The sequence below is a fragment of the Galeopterus variegatus genome, unplaced genomic scaffold (genome assembly GCF_000696425.1).
Source record: "Galeopterus variegatus unplaced genomic scaffold, G_variegatus-3.0.2 Scaffold953, whole genome shotgun sequence".
Taxonomy (NCBI): domain Eukaryota; kingdom Metazoa; phylum Chordata; class Mammalia; order Dermoptera; family Cynocephalidae; genus Galeopterus; species Galeopterus variegatus.
This window is the reverse complement of record NW_007727064.1, coordinates 25,033-43,704: the sequence shown is the minus strand read 5'-3', so window position 1 is coordinate 43,704 and position 18,672 is coordinate 25,033. Positions and strand designations below refer to the sequence as shown.

General features: G+C 40.9%; 1 protein-coding gene across 1 annotated transcript in view; it reads left to right on the top strand.

The window, feature by feature from the left end:
* Positions 1 to 18,672, top strand: part of LOC103591263 (inositol 1,4,5-trisphosphate receptor type 1-like) — a gene marked incomplete at its 3' end in the record, with an annotated part of 165,857 nt that overhangs the window by 122,161 nt on the left and 25,024 nt on the right. The window contains exons 5-7 of the mRNA XM_008573678.1: positions 6,893 to 7,008; positions 13,717 to 13,803; positions 16,454 to 16,612. Of these exons, the coding sequence (XP_008571900.1) occupies positions 6,893 to 7,008; positions 13,717 to 13,803; positions 16,454 to 16,612 (362 nt within the window). The remainder of the gene's footprint in view (positions 1 to 6,892; positions 7,009 to 13,716; positions 13,804 to 16,453; positions 16,613 to 18,672) is intronic.

Sequence of the window (18,672 nt, the reverse complement as noted above, 5' to 3'; positions counted from 1 at the left end):
TGATACTCATCCATTATATTTGAGCTTCCAGTGTTGCTGTGAGATGTCTGATGTTATTCTTATGCCTGTTCTTTTGTTTGAGCCTTTTTTTCTTGCTGGAAGCCTTGAGGATTTTCTCCCTGTCCCCATTAGTCTGAAATGTTTTAGGGATCTTTTTTTCCTTATTATGCAGGGGAAGTAGTGGTTTTTTTCAACCTGGAGAGTCATCTCCTCTAGTTCAGGATATTTTCTTGTAGTTTCCATTTGTAATTTCTATACCTTCGATTTCTTTTTCTGCAGTCCCTCTTAGGTGTTAGACCTACAGATTGATTTGTTAGTACCTCTCCTTTCCTGTTTTCTTTTTTTCCCCTTCCTTCCTTTTCTTCGTTCTCCTCTCCAGCCGTCTTCCTCTCTTCCTTCCTTTCTGCTCCTCTTCCCTTTCTCTTTGTTTTATGTTCGTTGTTACTTTCTGGGAAAGTTTCCCAACTTAGTATCCAACATTTACTACATCTAAATTTTTTTAGTCATTGCGTTTTAAATTTCTCAGAGTTCTTATTTGATCACATCTTCAAGTACCATGCTTTTGTTGCTTTATGATTATAATTTGCAATCTTGCCTCTGAGGACATGATAGTTTTTGTCGTTGCTTTTTTTCTTGACCCTTTGTTCTGTTCCTTCTGTTGTCTCCATTTCCTCACATCCCCAGAGTTGCTTTTGTCTGTTGTTTAGTATCCGTCTTTAATGTTGGAAGATTTTGTCAAATGTCTGCTCATCTTGGTTGCCTTCAGATTTAAGAGTGAAACCCTTAGGAACTGATTGAATGCTCTGTGGACAGGGGATAGGGCTTGTGGAAAGGTGAGTTCCACTCTAAAGTGATCTGGTAGCAAGCCGTCTTTGTCATGAGAGACCTTGCAGGTAGGCTATCTCTGGGGCCTTCAGGTGTCTCTTCAGAAAGATCCTCTAGGTCAAAGGTCAGCAAACATTTCCTATAAAGGGCCAGACAGTAAATATTTTAGGCCTTGCAGGCCAGCAGGCAAAACTAAGGACATTATGGAATAAGAGGGAAAACATGCTTCTGCAAAGTTTTTTACTGGTGAGATTCATAACTTTCTTATGGACACTGGAATTTGAATTTCACATAGTTTCATGCATCATCAAATATTACTCTTCTTTTGATTTGATTTTTTTTTCAACTATTTGAAAATGTAAAAACCATTCTTAGCTGTGAGCCATACAATAATGGGCTTCAGTGGGCCAGATTTGGCCCATGGGCTGTAGTTTGCAGACCCTGCTCTAGATAATCCCTGATGGAGTGGAGACTGGCTGGGTGGAGCCTTGCATCTTCCATCCCATGTGTAGATTTTCATTTTATCCCTTTATTTCTGTTTCCATTCCTCAGTCCTACATGCCTTCATTACACCTGGTATATGCAGCTACAGAGACTCTATAGTCCATTTTTGCCAGAGATTCAGTGTCCTGCAGGGTTGGGGAAGGGATAGTTGTGTCGATTGCAGAGGGTAGATGGACACAAGAGTTTTACTGCTTTTCCTGTATGTTTTCAGCCAGTCCCACATGACAGAATCCTCACCTGACTCCTGCCACCCTTGATGCCTGCAGCCTCCAGTTCCTGAGCCTTTCTGGGGTTCTACAGTGCAAACTGGCTTGCTTCTTGTTGGTACCACTGTGCAGAAACATCAGCTTCACTCTACTTCATCAAGCTCCACCCCTCTCTCTCTTTCCATCGTCATTTATTGCAAATGGGGAGGATGGATTTGGGGCTCACAGAGGTGGAGTTGGGTTTTTCCTTTTAATTTTCTTTGTGTTGCTTTTTGGGGGGAGAGGAGGGTAGAGGGAGTAAAAAGGTATTTGTTCTACCCTATGAAAACTTTTAATCAAATGCAAGCTTTTGTAAGCCTCAAATTAACATAGTTTTAGATTTGGGTAGGGAGACTGGGATCTTCCTAGTCCCAAATGGATAGCTACATTGTATTTGTGGTACCAACTTCCCTTCCTTCCTCTTCTCCTTCTATCCCCCTCCCCCCTGTCACCCTCAAATAACTGGCTGTTCTGTATTTTCAGTCTGCTAGTTGATGGATGGCCTACTCACTACTTGGTATTTCAGCTTCGCTATTTCATAGGAATCTCAATCTAAGTATAGCCAAAATGGAATTCTCGATTTCCTCTCCTCTCTTCCAAACCTCCCCCTTCCAGCCTTCCCTGTCTTAGTTGGCACTGTCACACGTAAGAAGGCTCCCTAAGAAACTTAAAGCCAGACCAGGTTCTTCTTTGCTTTAAAGCACTTGAGTGATTTCCCACTGCCTTTTTCTTTTTTTTTAAAGAATTTTGTTTATTATTTGGTGGCTGGCTGCTATGGGGATCCAAACCCTTGGCCTTGGTGTTATCCATCTCTGTACTGTAACCAACTGAACTAACCGGCCAGCCTCCCCACTGTTGTTAGGATGACTTGGTGCCTCGACGGAGCCTCAGCGCTCTGCATGGTGCAGCTTCTGCTTGCTTCTCCAGCAACATCTTCCAAAACTCTTGCTTTTGCCCACTACTCTCCAGCCCCCCTTCTCCATTCTTTTAACATTGTCAAGATTTGTCTCCAGCTCAGTGCCTTTTGCACGTGCTATTCCCTCTGCCTGGTAGGCTTTGTCCCCGATTTCTATCAAGGCTACCGCCTCCTTTGTCATCCTTCAGCTCTACGTTCAGATGCCACAGCCCTGAAGATGCCTTTCCTGTATGAAACACTGCTTTCCAACTCAGCCAGGCTGGGTCCATATATATATAATGGACCTCCATAGTTCTTCTAATTTGCTGTGATTCAACTTGTATATTTGACTTGTTTGTCTCTATCACTAGGTAATTAAGAAACTTGTGTAACTGGCTCACTGTTCTGTCTTTAGCACCCAGTACTGTACCTGCACAAAGGAGGCACTTTAGTAAATAGTAATTGAATCTGTGAATGAAATCCTAGAAGCTTAGACTGAAAGTGACTTCACAGGACTCATCTGCCATTGTTTCTGGCCCTAGGATTTATAGCACATTTAAATCATTAATTCAACACTGTAATTGTGCTCCTACTCTATCCCCAGCCTCTGGGTTACCGTAGCACACAAAACGGACAGAAGGCTCTACCCCCAGGGATCTTACATGCTGGAGCTGGAAGTTCTAGAGAGAGGAGGATGGGGTGGAGATGGGGGGGCTTCGGCTGTTCTGGCAGCCTTTATTCTTTGATTAGTCATGGAAGAGGGTGCCTCTGGAGGTCTCTGACCTGTTTGCTTTCTTGCTTTTCTTCTACCCGATCCGAGAGTGCTTGAGACCCACCTGTGGCTTCTCTGGCTCCTGTCTTCTCTTAACTGTTCACCACAAGTCCTGATTTGGTAGCTAACTGTCGAGCTCTCTTACCTGCCCATAATCCTGCCGACTGGGCCAATTGTCGAGGTAGGGCTGAGTCTGGAGCTCACAGACCCCTCCAGCCCTACACAGACTAGGTCACAAACCCTTCACACACCAGGCTGGGTCCCTAGACTCCTCACACACAGGTCTGTGAGCTAGGTAACTGGCCAAAAGGTCCTTGGAGCCATAGATTTGAGAGTATTGGCTGTGGGGATGGATGCCCAAGGCAGACGCCAGCCAAGCTGGTGGTGCCGTGCATGTGCACTAGCTCCCCCCCCCCCCCCCACAATTTACAAAGAATGCACTGCACCACCCCCAACTGGGCCTAAGGTGAGGGGCCCTGATTAAACTATTCTATTTTCCCAACAATAACTCTTCTCCTAAGTAGTTGAGCATACCCCCTCCAACCCAGCTCTGAAAGGCCATTGAAACCATGGAAGGTTGACGGTGCTCTGCTCTGTCTGGTTTCTAGCCTGCCCAGTCCTTTCACACTTAATCCAACCCCTCTGTCCAGCTAAATTCTCCTTTGCTAACTCAATGTGTCATATGCTAAAGCTTTGGGATATCCTAATGTGATTTTTTGAAAGCTTAGTTTAGTTTATTTCTCAAAGGCCTAAAATAAAACCTGTCACATAGATAACTCTTTGTGGTATTCCTTTGGGTGAGATCAAACCACTGTGTGTGCACGTGCATGTATGTACATGTACTTACACACCTACATGCTCTCTTCCCCCAAGTAGATATTATATACAATCTTCTCCTGGATTCCTGTATTTGTGTACTTCTATTCTTAGCACAGTATTAGGACCCGGTGAAACTCAATTTTGCCCTGCTGTGCCATCTAAATAGCAAAGGGCAACATGGAGCCACCAAATTGCAAAATTTTGGAAGGGTACTTTAACATTACATTTGAATTGCTTAATTTAATTTTTGCTTTGAATCAGTTGCTAAGCAACTGGGAAGACGGGGCATAATCAGCAAGGGTAATTTGGTTCTGTTACTAGTATGTTAGCTTCTCTTATATTTACATAGACAGTTGGTTGTAAATACACTTCATCCAGCACAATGCTTGGTGTGGAAGTTACAGCAGGGCTTTGTTTGGATGGACAATGCTTAAATTTACGCTTTCACCTTAGGCGAACTTAAAGTTACTTGAAGTTTTGAGCCTTTGTTGTAGCCCATTTTTTTGTTAAGTGAGGGCCCATGAACAGTTGAAAAATGGTACTTTCTGTTGCATGTCATCTGTCCCCTGGCATCATGGATCCAGCTTGATTGTTTCCAGAATCAACTTAAATCAATTTTTTTGGAATGCATACCATTTAGCTATCATCATATAAAGTATGTTGGAGGGAAAAATAAAATAGGTTATTCTACTCTGTATCTTATTACTGATGAGAATTGAAGTTAACCCCATTTGGCCCATAAAGTAAGTCATGTGTCAAGTGTTAATGCTGGTCACTTAAATATTTTGAATGCTGTAAGTCATGTGGTTGTTTATGGAAGTAACCCTGGCCTAGTCCAGATGCCACCCACAGTCCTGTGTCAAAGATAGGACATTTAATGCTGGCCAGTGATCACATGGTTGTGTGTGATTATTCATGGGGTGAATGGTGAGTTCACATATATCAAGCTACTAGAAAAACTGTCTCTCGCAGTGATGTCATTAAGTTGCCACTGATACAGCAAATGACCATGACCTGTGTCTTTCATAAGCAGTGGGGAGAGTATCCCTATTTTTTAAACTGGTTTCCTGGTATGTCCTTTGTTCTCTAAATACCTAGACAGTCTCTTTCATACATAATAATATTTACTTTTAGGATTAGATTCTTGATAAAGATGAATATCAGTGGTCCCGTCTTTACCAGATAACTGCCTGTGACTAGGTAGAAATATTTAGTGATAAAGCAGATCATAGAAATGGGGAAAGTACCTGTTACTTCTACAGTTAAATCTTTTAATTTTTTTTTTCAAATAATGTCACGTATTTGCGTTTTGCAGTACATGGTAAAAATTCATTGACACTGACTAGAAGAAAGAGTAATCTGAATTAGAGGAAAGTCCTAGTGTTTATGTACTTAATAGCAAATGAATTTTTCTTACTTTGAGACAGTTATTTGGCTAGGACAATAACTAGGTATTTACCTGTTCAAGATCCTTTAAGAGAGTCTGATTTAATGAACAGATAAAGATAAGTGTATAGTTAGTAATTTTCTTAAAAGCTTAATCAGACCTTTCAGGGTGTAATTTTTCTGAATTGGAGTAACCACTTCAATGTATTAATTTTACTGTATAAATATTTACTGTTTGAAAATCCGGTATGTCAAAATGTAAACTTTTCAGGGGTGTGTCAGTTTTAAATATTAGTTTCCTAGAACAATTATTTGTTTGTTGATGGCATATCCCTATCTTTATTGATGGACATGTTCCTAACTTTGTTGATGGCATATGCCTATCAAAAAAAATTGGTGACTGTCCACCTAAACTGTGTGTTTATGTATTTTTTAAAATATGTGTGTTATTGTACTACTAATATATATACTATGAAACAAGCAGGAAAATAGAAGTTAATGTAAAAGATGAAAATTAAATAATAATGTAGTATCCTATTAATCATGATGGCTTCATGTTATTATTAATACCTTAAGGCACATCAGTGCTTTGGGGTAAGGTTCATCATTAAAGACAATATTTTAAATGGTTTTCTTCATAATATTTCATTTCTGGGTCACTTCTTCAGACTGATTAGATCATCACTGTTTTTACTTTACAGTGATTGACAAGAGGAATAAGGGAAGGGGTCAGTTCTGCCTTTTTCTTGTTGGCTAGGGTTGCTTTACTACTCTCTTCAGTGTTTTGATTTCTTTGCAGAAATCTCTTGAAGCCGCTTGTCCATGTCGTGAGGGTTGGTACAACACAAGGCAATGTATAAACTCATGTAAGCCCAGGCACACTGAATGGAAGCACATCACCATGCACTGAGAGTGAAGGGACAAGGGCACATTCTGTCTAAATGCAAATTCAGATAGTTTCTTTCTGCACCCCAGAGGGTCATCTTGCACATGATACTTGAGACACCACTGCCTTAGGAGTTTCCTCCAAAAAAGCTTCTGTAGTATTTTTCATTTTTTAGTGGCACTAAAGAAAGTTGTGTTTGTGTGAGAAAATGCTTGCATGTGTTGTATACAGTGAGGACCACTAGTCCTTGTATTTGTCCATCATAAAGTGAAGGAGATAATTATGGGGTAGGATTAAGAGCACTGGATTTGGACACCGAGTCCCAGCTCTGTCACTACCTGGCTCTGTAACATTGGACAAATGACTCACTTTCTATAAGCCTTGTTTTCTCATCTGTAACCTTACCCAGTGGTGGTAAGGATTAAATTGAAAAAGAGAGGTTGTAAAAGGACTTTGAAACATCATTTATACTTACGTTAAAAATAAAAGTGCAAAGCCTTTTTTCATAGGTTGAGGTCCTATGCATCCTGCTTAACAATTTTTGTTTGTTTTACTTCTAGACTGCCTCTTTAAGCTATGTCCCATGAATCGCTACTCTGCCCAGAAGCAGTTCTGGAAAGCCGCGAAGCCAGGGGCCAACAGCACGACAGATGCGGTCCTGCTCAACAAACTGCATGTACGTCGTGAGATGGGGTGTGATGGTGAGGGAGGTCGTGGGGGGCCACTCAGGTGGTGTCTGGGGATTGGCTATGCAGCCCTCCAACTTGAGCCACTGGCTTTCAGATGTTCTTTCATAAAAGGGTAAAAGGAAGCTGACCCTAAGGAGAGATGGATCATGGTCATCTTGAGATGTCTGGAGAGTTACTCTTTTCTCAGCCATTCCCTTTTAGGGGGTTATTTGGGTAGAGCAGTGGTTATGAGGATAAGCTCTGGGAGCAAACTACCTAGAATTGAATCCTGGCTCCACCACTCACTAACTGGTGATCTTGGGCAAGTTATGTAGCTATTTTCCAACCCTGCTACATGATCTGTAAAAAAGTGGGTAATGATTATATTCATCTCTGGAGGTGGTTGTGAGATTACATCAAATGAGATGTAAAAAGCACATGAATAGTGCCTGGCACATAATAAATGCTTAATGAATTTTTGCTTTTATCATGATATTTATCCTATATCACATATGAGAGATGTGTTCATTCCACTGCTGATGTGCTGCGTGACCATAGCAAGTTTTTGAGCCTCTCTTTGTCCATTTCGTCTATAAAATGGTAACATAATTCTTCTAGTGTCCTGCACTCTGAGGCAAATGTGTGTGGAAGTTCTTTGAGGTGTTTAGAAGGAGGACATGATGTAAGTCCAATGTAGTTTAATGGAACTTGCAACCAAAGCTTTATTTTTGTCCATGTCACTTATCCTGATCTTTCTAATGAATTTTGTTTACTGGTGCCCCCAACCTTCCGCACTAGCATCTAAACTACATGAGGGCAGGAATTTTTGCAGTTTTGCTTGTTGCTGTGTCCCTCTTGCCTGCAACAGTTTGGTATATACTAGGCACTCCAATATTTAACTGCATAAACAGTGATGTTTCTTGGTGCTTAGTGATGATATTGATTCATCTCAGCTTGCCAGTCAAAAACTGACATATGGTAGAGTCACAGCCAGCTAGCTGCGTTTGGTAAGATGGGGTCATGTGAGGGGACTCCGTCATTTAGTATGTATTGTGTAGATGGTGGGGGAGAGAGGGAAGTGACAAGTCTCAGTCTGAGGCACCTGTGGGAGGTGGTGGAAGAAGAAACAATGAAAACAAAGACCTGGAGGCTGGAAATCGCTTTGAAGAGTTCAGGAATTGCATCATTATAAAGACGATGATTAGATCAGAGATGTTCAGACTCAACAGATCCATTGCTCCCTTTTTCTAGCAAATGTTATGTAACTTTACAGACATGAAATAAAATTCACAAGTAATAGATACCAAATTTTTCAAAATGAATTATCAAGGAGAAATAGAAGGAAGTAATACATTGTATTATAAATTTTGTGCTTGAGTTAATGCTCGGGGACGACTACAGATATTCTTCAATTTATGATGGGGCTGCATCCTGTTAAACCCATCATAAGTTGAAAATATCGTAAATTGAAAATGTATTTAATACCCTGATAAACCTTTTGTAAAGTTGAAAAATCATGAGTTGGATAATCTAGAAGACGTAAGGAAGAAAGTGCTTGCACCTGTTTGTATAAACCCTGTGAGCAAGACAGCTGTAGGCTGACTAAGGCAGGTACACAGCACTGGTGATGCAAAAGTCATGCTATCGGTGATGTGATTTTCCAAAACGGTCAGTAGCTCTTGGTAGTGTTATAAAAAATGCAAACTATGATCTTCCCTTCATTATATAGCACTTGCATTTTTGGAAAAATATATTAATAATAGTATTAATAAAACCATACAAAACCATGCTTTGTGTTGATATGTAAAATGGAGTAAGGTGCTAGGTTCAGAGAATTGCAGCTTTTTCACCTACGGGAATGTCCAGCCAGACATAAAGTGGTATGGGATGAATGTTGGTGTACCATGCGTTTCCCAGCATCTGGCATCCAGCATCTCTGGCTCCTGCACTCTGCACATCAGCAGCACCCTTCTCCCCCAGTCATTGTGCCCATTCAGACTCCCCTGAAGTCTGTGCTGGGATTATGTGAATCTAGTTGAATGGGTGGGGAAGGTTGCTCCATTTTGTGCGTCTCCTAGGAGAGAGCCATTCAGTGCATATGCCTGTGGGGTTGTCTCTGTGGAAGGTCTGCATGTTGTTAATGGTCCTGCCTTTGCTTCTCTGGTATAAAGATCATTCTGTTCAATGAAATCTTATTAGTTCATCTCAAACTCTTTCTTCTCCTACGCTTTTTACAGCAGGGGTTGTAAATTCAGATTCCCCATGACCAAGCAGGAAGCCAGCAGGAATAAAGGGGCTTGGTGGGCATGGTGCAGAGTGGAGTGGGCATGTGTGTGGGTCTGCAGGGGGCAGCTCTGCTTCCCGGTGGTACTGTGGGGGAAGGTGGGCCAAGAGCTGCTGCCTTGTCTTCTCTTTTTCAAGAGATGATAGAAATTCATGCTTTTATATGTAATATTTCAATTCTTAAAAAATTTTGGCAACTAGTTCAATTAAGGCTCAAAGCATACATTCAACACCAACCCAAATGTCTCAGGCTGGATATGGATCTTTAGGCCCATTTGCAACCTGTGATCTATACATTACGTTTCATGAGCAATTCCTTGTGATGCTCCTTTCCACGAATAACTGTGAAAAAACAGCACAGTTGAAAAAAATCTTCCTAAAGGGGATCAAGTACTTCCAACTCCTCATTAGAGAGAATGAGTTATCTTTTTCATGTCATTTTGTGTTTTAAAAAGATGCAAAGGAAACCAGTTCTTTTCCCTGATTTAAGATTACTGATGTCACCTTCAGGTCTTGAGTGTTGACTTGGTGCAGTGAGTCCCTATTTTCCTGCTTAGTTGGAACTTCCCTCTAGTGTCCAAAAGACGTCTACAGTACACATGTTTCAGTGCAGTCATTAAAATGTTGTACTTTGGGCAGCTACTTTCCTTTGGAGACTGATGGCCAGTCTCCAGTGGGTTTTCATTTTTATTTTTGTCAACTACTGTGCGGCACCCCAATCAAAGGTCAGAGTATTTTAAATTGATGCCATTTAAGGAATTAGTTGTCTAGACCGCTTGACTTCCTTTTGACTTGGATAAGCGACATAAACCGCACTTTGAAGGAGAATGACATCTAGTGGCTGGTTACTGTGTGTGTACATTCCTTCTGCAGGAATAACCGGATTTTGACTCTTTTGGTCATGATTTCCCAAAAGTCTCTTGGCAAAAGCTTTCCCTGCCCACAAATCACATAATTTGTTTTAAAGGCCTTCACTACCGTTTCTTCACCGTAGGTTACCTGTTACCTTGAAACAGGCACCTGTATTGTTTTGCTGCTGAGAAATGAAGCAAATTAAGCTGTATCCTTGACAAACTGGGAAGAAGAAATGGGGGAGTAACAAGTCCTTATTGTCTTTTAAAACCTGTGTCCTGCATTGCTTGCTTTCAGAAGCCTTAATTCAGCACCACGTTACATAATTCAGAGCTTGTTGACCTTAAATAAATAGCCTTTCTCCACTGTTGGATAGTAATTGTAGAATGGCTTCTCTGTTTCTGAAATAAAATAACAGGTGACTATGCTGGTGTTGACCTTGATGTTGTTAAGGGAACAAGGTAATATCAGTGGTGACTAATACTGGCAGAAACCATAGCGTAGAGTGTTTTATTTCTTAGAAATTAAAAACAGTCTTCAACCCCTTGTGTGAGGAAAAGAGTAACAGGTATTTGAATTAACAGGACTTTTAAATAATGAAGAGATAACTAATTTAAGATGGCTTAAAAAAAAAAAATCCAGGCAATCTCCAGAGAGACTTGATAAAGACGTTTTTGAAGAAATTACACATAAATATTGTAGGAAAAGAATTCCAAAATACATATGAATAAGAAAAGGAAAAACAATAATTGACTTGATCCTTAAATTTATTCTTCATAGGTTTTTATCTAGGTGTGTGCCCTGTTCTGCCACCCCCTATTCTATTCCTATGTCTCTATATTTTAAACTTTCAATGGGAGCATGCTCTCTTACTTTCTTTAATCTGCTTTTTTCCACTCAATGTGTTGTGAATAAATAGGAATCTCTATTCTCATTTTTATGGCTATATGGTTACTCCATTGTATGGCAGTACCGTAATTTTAGATAACAGTCCCTAGATTGATTAGAGAGTGGTATTCAGGATCCTGACAATTTTTGCCTTGGGGGGGGGGGGATGTTGTTATGGCTTTGTGTATATACCAGCTTATCTGCTCAGAAGAAACTCCTAGAATTGGAATTGCTAAGTCAAAGTTAGGCCCATTGAAAAGCTTTTTGGTCTGTATTGACAGATAATCCTTCAGAAAGGTCATGCCAGTTCACTGTCAGTGTGGGCCCATTCTTGGCAGACACTTGATGGATTTAGCAAACTAGATTTCATTTCAAGGGTGGAAATAACCTTGATCAGTGGGCCCAGATATAGTTGTACCTTGCTACCTATTGCTTTGCCTGTCGAACCTAAAAGTCATGATGGGTGTTTTTGTCTAAAAACCCCATTTGGTTTTGTTAGGGAAGTTATCTAAGGACTGATGTTGAACTCAAATGAGCACATTCGATATTAATACATTTAGTAAAAGGTGAAATGAGCGTGAGAGTTGTCTCCATAAATAAAGAGAACTTACAGGAAAAGTGAATTCTTAGAATAGTCCATAAGCTTAATGTATTTAATGTTTATTCAACAGTGATGTGTAGGCTCAGTCATCATTAAACTTGTTAACAGAGTTAAGAGTTTTAACTCTTACTTTAACAGAGGTTTAACAGTTTTAGATACTTGAGAATATTATTTTTATCTATATTGTAGTTATTTGAGAACATCTTTATTTTAAGAAGTCCTGAGAAATTTATTCTGTAATTTTGTTTTATTTTCTGTCAAATTTTATCTTTTATGTTTTTAGACAAATGCCCTTGCTCTTCAGAGCTGCTGGTGTTTAATTAGTTTTTAATATGGAATATAGACCTTCTTGATGACTAACTTGGCATTTCTTTTCAGATACGCCATGACCATTGGGTCACTACTTTTATACATAGTCTAAGTGTAGGTAGGAACTTCATCATATTTCAGGTTAGTGTTTCTTAAACTGAGGCCATTCTTGAGAATAAAGGGTATGTCCATGAAAATTTTCCCTCTTAAAGAGGGGCTTTTATATCATTTGAGTCCAAGAAATGCTACTCCATTGTATGGCAGTACCGTAATTTTAGATAACAGTCCCAAGAATTCTCTAAAGGTGAATCCTTTCAGCGTGATGTTTTGAGCAGAGAGAAACTGTATGAAGGTACTTCAAAAAGTTCATGGATGGGGCCGGCCCGGTGGTGCACTGCTACAGTGCGCCGCTTGGGAGTGCGGCGGTGCTCCCACCGAGGGTTCGGATCCCACATACAGACTGGCCGCTCACTGGCTGAGCGAGGTGCGGGTGCAGCGCCGAGGGTTGCGGTCCCGTTGCCAGTCCCGGTCCAGTACAGGCGCGACACTGAGGGTTGCGATCCGTTGCTGGTCATGAAAAAAGACAATCCCATTTACATCCGGTGGCATCTTGCCTCAAGGAAGGGGCAAACTTTAGAAGAGAACATTGGAAACACTTCTGCAGTACACGGTTCATTGGGGTTTTACCATCCATCAGATTCAATATTGAATTTCTTCCCTGTTATTTTTCTTCTTTTTCACCTAGTCTTGGTTTGGAAGACAGAGGTTGGAACAACAGGTAGCTGATCGCCCAGGATGAAACTAATTCCCCTTTAGCATTATTGTAATGTGATAACAGTTCTTTCTGAGTGGTACATGAGTGAGCAGTGACTGTTCTGCATAGTGGCCCTGGCTCACTGTTCTAGAACCCTCTACTCAGCTTTACCACATCCTCTAACATGCCAAATTTGGACTGGTAATGTTTCCCAGCCTCATTTGTAACTGTACAAAGTTGGAGTTAACCCAAGTGTGGGTCTGAGGATTATCTCTGCCACTTAATAAATGTGCAATTAAAAAAAAAGTGTTAAGTAAAACTTTAAATGTACACAAAAGAAAATAGTATAACAAAGCCCTTTTGTACCCGTTATCCAACTAGCTATGCGATGTTGACCAAACTTTTTAATCTATTTCTTCTTTAAAATTGGGGTAATATGAAAATTAATTAAGTTACAATTAATGTCTAACAATAATAGCTAGCACTGCATGCGCTGTGATGACTGGTCACTGTGCTATATGATTTCCATGAAGTGTAGGTACCATTTTTATCCTCATTTTACAAAAGAGGAAACTGAGGCTCACACTTGTTAAGTAACACACTTACGGTCTCAAAACCACAAACCACTCCAAACCAGTATTTAAATCCACTTTTATTTTACTCTAAAGCCTTGAAGGGGACCTGTATGAATCATAAAAGGGCTAGGCAGATTCCCTCCTGCTACTACCCTGTTTTCTTTAAAAATATATAGTATAGCTTTTGACTTAGTCTCTCTCTAAGCAAATGTCCATGAATTCTTTAAAGAAGAATTCCTTCCTTAAAAAGGAAGCCAAAGAGGCTGACAAAGCAAAGGCAGAGTGGACTGGCTTTTTGAACCCCTCGTTCATTTCACGTAGCCTCGGGGTGTACCTAGGAATTGGCTTGTTTCTGTGGTTCTTGTATTAACTGGTGACGTTTGTTTCGCATCGCTGCAGAGCAGTGTCACCCATTGTTTCTTCTTTGTGACCAATCTTGCTTCTCAATGCACAGCATGCCGCAGACTTGGAAAAGAAGCAGAATGAGACAGAAAACAGGAAGTTGCTGGGGACCGTAATCCAGTATGGCAACGTGATCCAGGTGGGTTAGGGTGGCTCTGCTGTTCTCAAGCCAAAGTGTCACAACAAACACATGAGACAGGGTTGGGACACCTTTACAGGAGGACTCCATGGAGACAGCCAGTTCATCACAAGAAGTCTAATGTTTCTTGTTATATGTGATGGACTCTTGGGCTCTTTAGGTGGTCTCCTCTCAGTGTGAGAATCTTCTTCTCTCCCCCTGTAGCTGATAATTTATGTCCGTGTATTTCATACGGGAAGCTTCCTACATGAAAAAGAGCCTGGCTGTTGCAGTTTTAACTTGCACTGCTTGAAAAGTTCCTTCTATTTGGTGAAAACTGCCTTCCCTGGAACTTTTATTTATTGGTTAGGAGCTATTCGCCAGAGGTAATAAGAACAATTCAATGCCTTCAGAATTTTTTTAATGAAAAATATTTATCATGTTGATAAATTTTATATATCAAAAATATCTGATACTTGTTCCCATGTCTTGTCTTACGGGTTGTGAAGTCTGCTAGCTGTTCCTTCTATTTGGTGAAAACTGCCTTCCCTGGAACTTTTATTTATTGGTTAGGAGCTATTCGCCAGAGGTAATAAGAGCAATTCAATGCCTTCAGAATTTTTTTAATGAAAAATATTTATCATGTTGATAAATTTTATGTATCAAAAATATCTGATACTTGTTCCCATGTCTTGTCTTACGGGTTGTGAAGTCTGCTAGCTTCTCTTTTGTGCCTTTAAATTAGGCATGGGGATAAAACACGATCCAGGAAGCAGCTACCGCAGGTTTTGCTCAGAAGATCCTTCTGGTCTATCCTAGTCTTGCAGAAAACAGTGCGTTAGGAAGTCCAGTGCCACATGTGGCCTTCTAGATTTGTCCCGTTACCAGATCATTTTGACCTGGGCACAAAGGATAGTAGTTACCAACTTTTGAGCATCTGACCCATTTGGTTATCTTGCTTCATTACTCCCTTCCTGGGGGCTGGCTGGTAATCTTAGTTGGTTAGAGAGAGGAGTTCTAACACCACAGTCACAAGCTCGGATCCTCTCACTGGCCAGCCACCAAAACAAACAAACAACAGCAAAGAACTCTAAAAGCACAATACTAAGAAAACACACACCTACTAAAATATTGGGTATTATTTCCTTTTCTGAAAGATTTTGCTTACTCTGTAAACTTCACTAATTATAAAGGAATTCCTTTTCATTTTTATTGCCATTAGGTATAGAGCAGTGCTCACTGGGAGGATGGGAAAACTAGTAAAAAATGGGTAAAAGTAACCTTTTGTGGTTAAGTGGGTTATTTATATTATGCCTTCTGAAACAGTGAAAGTAGCTCCCCAAATCTGTTTGAAGATTAGATCCTGCCAGTCACACTCCTCCTCCTCAAGGTCCATCCAACTTAGAGTGCACACGGGGCCGGGTAGGCTCAACATTCAATATCAGCTTTACAATTGGGCCAGGTCACTGCCCTGAAACTCAGGGAGCAAGCCTCCCTGATTTGGTTAGATTGGAGAATGTTGCTTGAACCGCAGATGACAGAAGTGAATAGGGGCTAAGAATATAAATGTTTACGTGTATCCCAGTTCAGGTTTTGTGACTTACTGTGAGATTTTGGGCACTTGCCATGTCTCAGATTGCTCACCAGCAAAATGGAAATCCTAAGATGGTTGCGAGGTGCTTGTTACAGAGTAATCTGTGAGTATATGGTAAATACTCTGTTATTACTACTTCCCCCAAGCCTGGATCTTGTAGGTAATGATGGTTTATAAACCAACTGAGTCCTGCACCTGGACAGGGTCACAGAGGATCAGGGACCACTCGCCAGGGGAACAAAGAGGGGTGTGGAGCACATTGCCTTCACCTTGCTTAATTTGGCTAGGGGATGTCAGGGGCTTATGAATCAGAAGGTAACTCCCCCACCCATAAGGAAGATGTGGGGACCTCCTCGGACTGTTGTAGCAACTATATCTGTTATCTTCTGCGAAGGAGGATGTTGGCAGTTAGCAGTAGAGTCCCATGATGGTCTGTTTCTCCAGGGATAGGGCAGTCTTTCATATTCTCTTCCATGTTCTCTTGTAGCCTGTTGGGTTGGGAAGCCTTGGCCAAACTCTTCCTGGTCTAGACAGTCAGAAAAGTTGTTTCCCATTTAGATCTTCAGTCTTTCCATCCCCTTCATGTAACCATTACCCAAGAATCAAGTGCTTGGAAATTCAAGCCAGGTTCTTCCAATTGAAATGACAATCCCCTAATGGGGTTGCCTTTTAAATTGAACTGTTTTATGTGCTCAGAATCACCTTGCTCTGCTCCACCTTTGTGTCAGGGCATATTGAGACTGCAGTTCCTTAGCCTCTTTACACGAGGTGAGTCCCTTCCCACTAACAGATGGCAGATGAGGGTACAGTGGACCCAAGCAACATCCATCTTGTCCACGGCTATGATGAGAAAGGAAAAAAAAATTTTTTTACTCTTATTTTGCCTTCTACTTCTGCTTCCTTTACTCTTTCTTCTTTTCTAATTATTCCCAGCCTTAGGCACTTTGTGATTCTCTAACTTCACAAGCAGCTCAGTGGTGGGAGGAATGTTTGATATATATTTCATATGACTGAGAGAGATGATAGAAGATTCAGAGATTCGCTCACCCTCACCTTATTCTCTTGGCGGGTTTTTAGCTCCTGCATTTGAAAAGTAATAAATACCTGACTGTGAATAAAAGGCTTCCCGCTCTGCTGGAGAAGAATGCCATGAGAGTGACATTGGACGAGGCTGGAAATGAAGGGTCCTGGTTTTATATTCAGCCATTCTACAAGCTGCGATCCATCGGAGACAGTGTAAGTGCACATTCCCAGCCTGGGGTGCGCCCTGTGCCATGCCTCCAGCCGTGACTGTGTATTAGAGCCAACTTGGAGAATTTTAAAGTTGGAACCAGAAGCTTATCCTGTATGAAGAGAAGGGAATCACTATGGAAACTAGTGTTTGGGAAACAGAGAAATGTGGGGAGAAGTGTGACCTAAATACAGTCGCTGTGTTTTTCCTATTGGGCTTCTGAAAAAATCATAGGAACAGCCCATTATCTCAGTAACTTTACCATGAGAACAGCTATCCCATATCAGTGTCCTGGGGAGGATCCCTGTCATTCCAGAACCGTTAGTCGAAGAGAAATGTCTATCTTGGAAATAAAGTTAGTAAAGGAAGGGCAATGGGAAAGAAATAGGTATAGCAGGGAAAGAGAGTGGCTTTTAGGATTAGCCGTATTTGTTCCTGTATCTGTGAGCAGGCCTCGGCAATTACAATTGGTCCTGGGCTGGCCTTGCACCTGAGGATTCTTTAGGATATAAAGCCACAGGAATCCTTTCAGGGAGATTTAGAATAGTTCTGATATTTGTTAGCTAAATTAGTCAGCTATTACGTGGGCAATACTTGACAATATGTTTAAATGCTATCAGCCACAGCTACATTTTTTGACCTCGTTAAGATTCTAAAATAGTTGCATTTTACTAAAAAGAAATATATGCCTTAAACAGCATGAAATCTTCTCAAAATGCTCAACGAGCTTAACCTAAAACTGGGTTTTGATATTTTTTAATAGTGCCATTTAAGTTTACAAGCTCTGGGCAGTTTAAATATGTTCGTGTGTGTATTATATATAACATACCAGAAGCATTTAGTACCAGACCACTCTCTTACAGTTGCTGTACAGTGAATATCGATCCTTTACTGAGAATAGAAGAAAAAGTCCAGTAAAACTTAGTTGTCTCTAAAAGCTTTGAATTTATTGAGTACATTTATATTCATTTGGTGTTAGAGAAAATTTAGTTGTGTATGCTCTCCAAACGTATCCAACTGGAAATAGATGGTTTCACATCTTACGAAACCATTTTTTCCACTTTTCTTCCTTCCAACCCCATAATAAAAAACAAATGTGCCTTTAGCAAATCCTTTGCTTCCCTATTCCTTATACTCATCTATTTAGCTGTGACTTAGTTGAGAGGATAAGATGGACTTGAATAGTTATCCTTTTAGAATAGTGTTTTTCAAACTACCTGTTTGTAGGCCATGGAATCAATTTAGTGGCTTGTGACTATCATTTATAGAATAAGGTATCAGGCTGTGTTATACATAATGAGGATGAGTATTGTTTTGGGGGGGTAACTTTTGTTTCAGGGGTCTGTGTGTGAATGGGTGGGTGTTTGCATACACACATGCATAAAAGTCTATATGAAAATATATTTCTTAATGTGGATTTGTTGCAAAAGTATGAAAGTCATTGGTTTAGAAACAAAATTATGGCTTTATTCTTTTAAAGATGAAAGCTTACCTCAGGTAACATCCTGCTTCTCCTAAAGTTTAGTTAGAGCTTACTCATACAAGTACCTCACTTGAACATAAGACAAGACATTTTTTTTTTTTTCTTTCTGTCTTTTTTTCGTGTCCGGCAACGGATCGCAACCCTCAGTGTCGCACCCGTACCGGACCGGGACCGGCAACGGGATCACAACCCTCGGTGTTGCGTCCGCACCTCGCTCAGCCAGTGAGTGGGAACTGGTCTGTATGTGGGATCCGAATCCTCGGCGGGAGCGCCGCCGCGCTCCTAAGCGGTGCACTGTAGCAGTGTGCCACCGGGCCGGCCCAAGACATTTTTCTTACTGCTCTAAACTGACTTTGAAAACATCTCTGTATAATCAAAGACAATCGTGGAACAAAAGTCAGCCTAGCTTTGCAAACATGAACCTTCCCTGCACAGGGTAAGGTTTTAAAAGACATGCGGTGTATGCTGTGTCTTTCTCCTTGCTGGGGACAGGCCTTCTTCAGTACAGACTCATGGTGGATCCTGCCAGAGCTGCCCACTGGTCAGTCTATAGTCCTGGTCCATCTTGTGAAAAGCTCTACT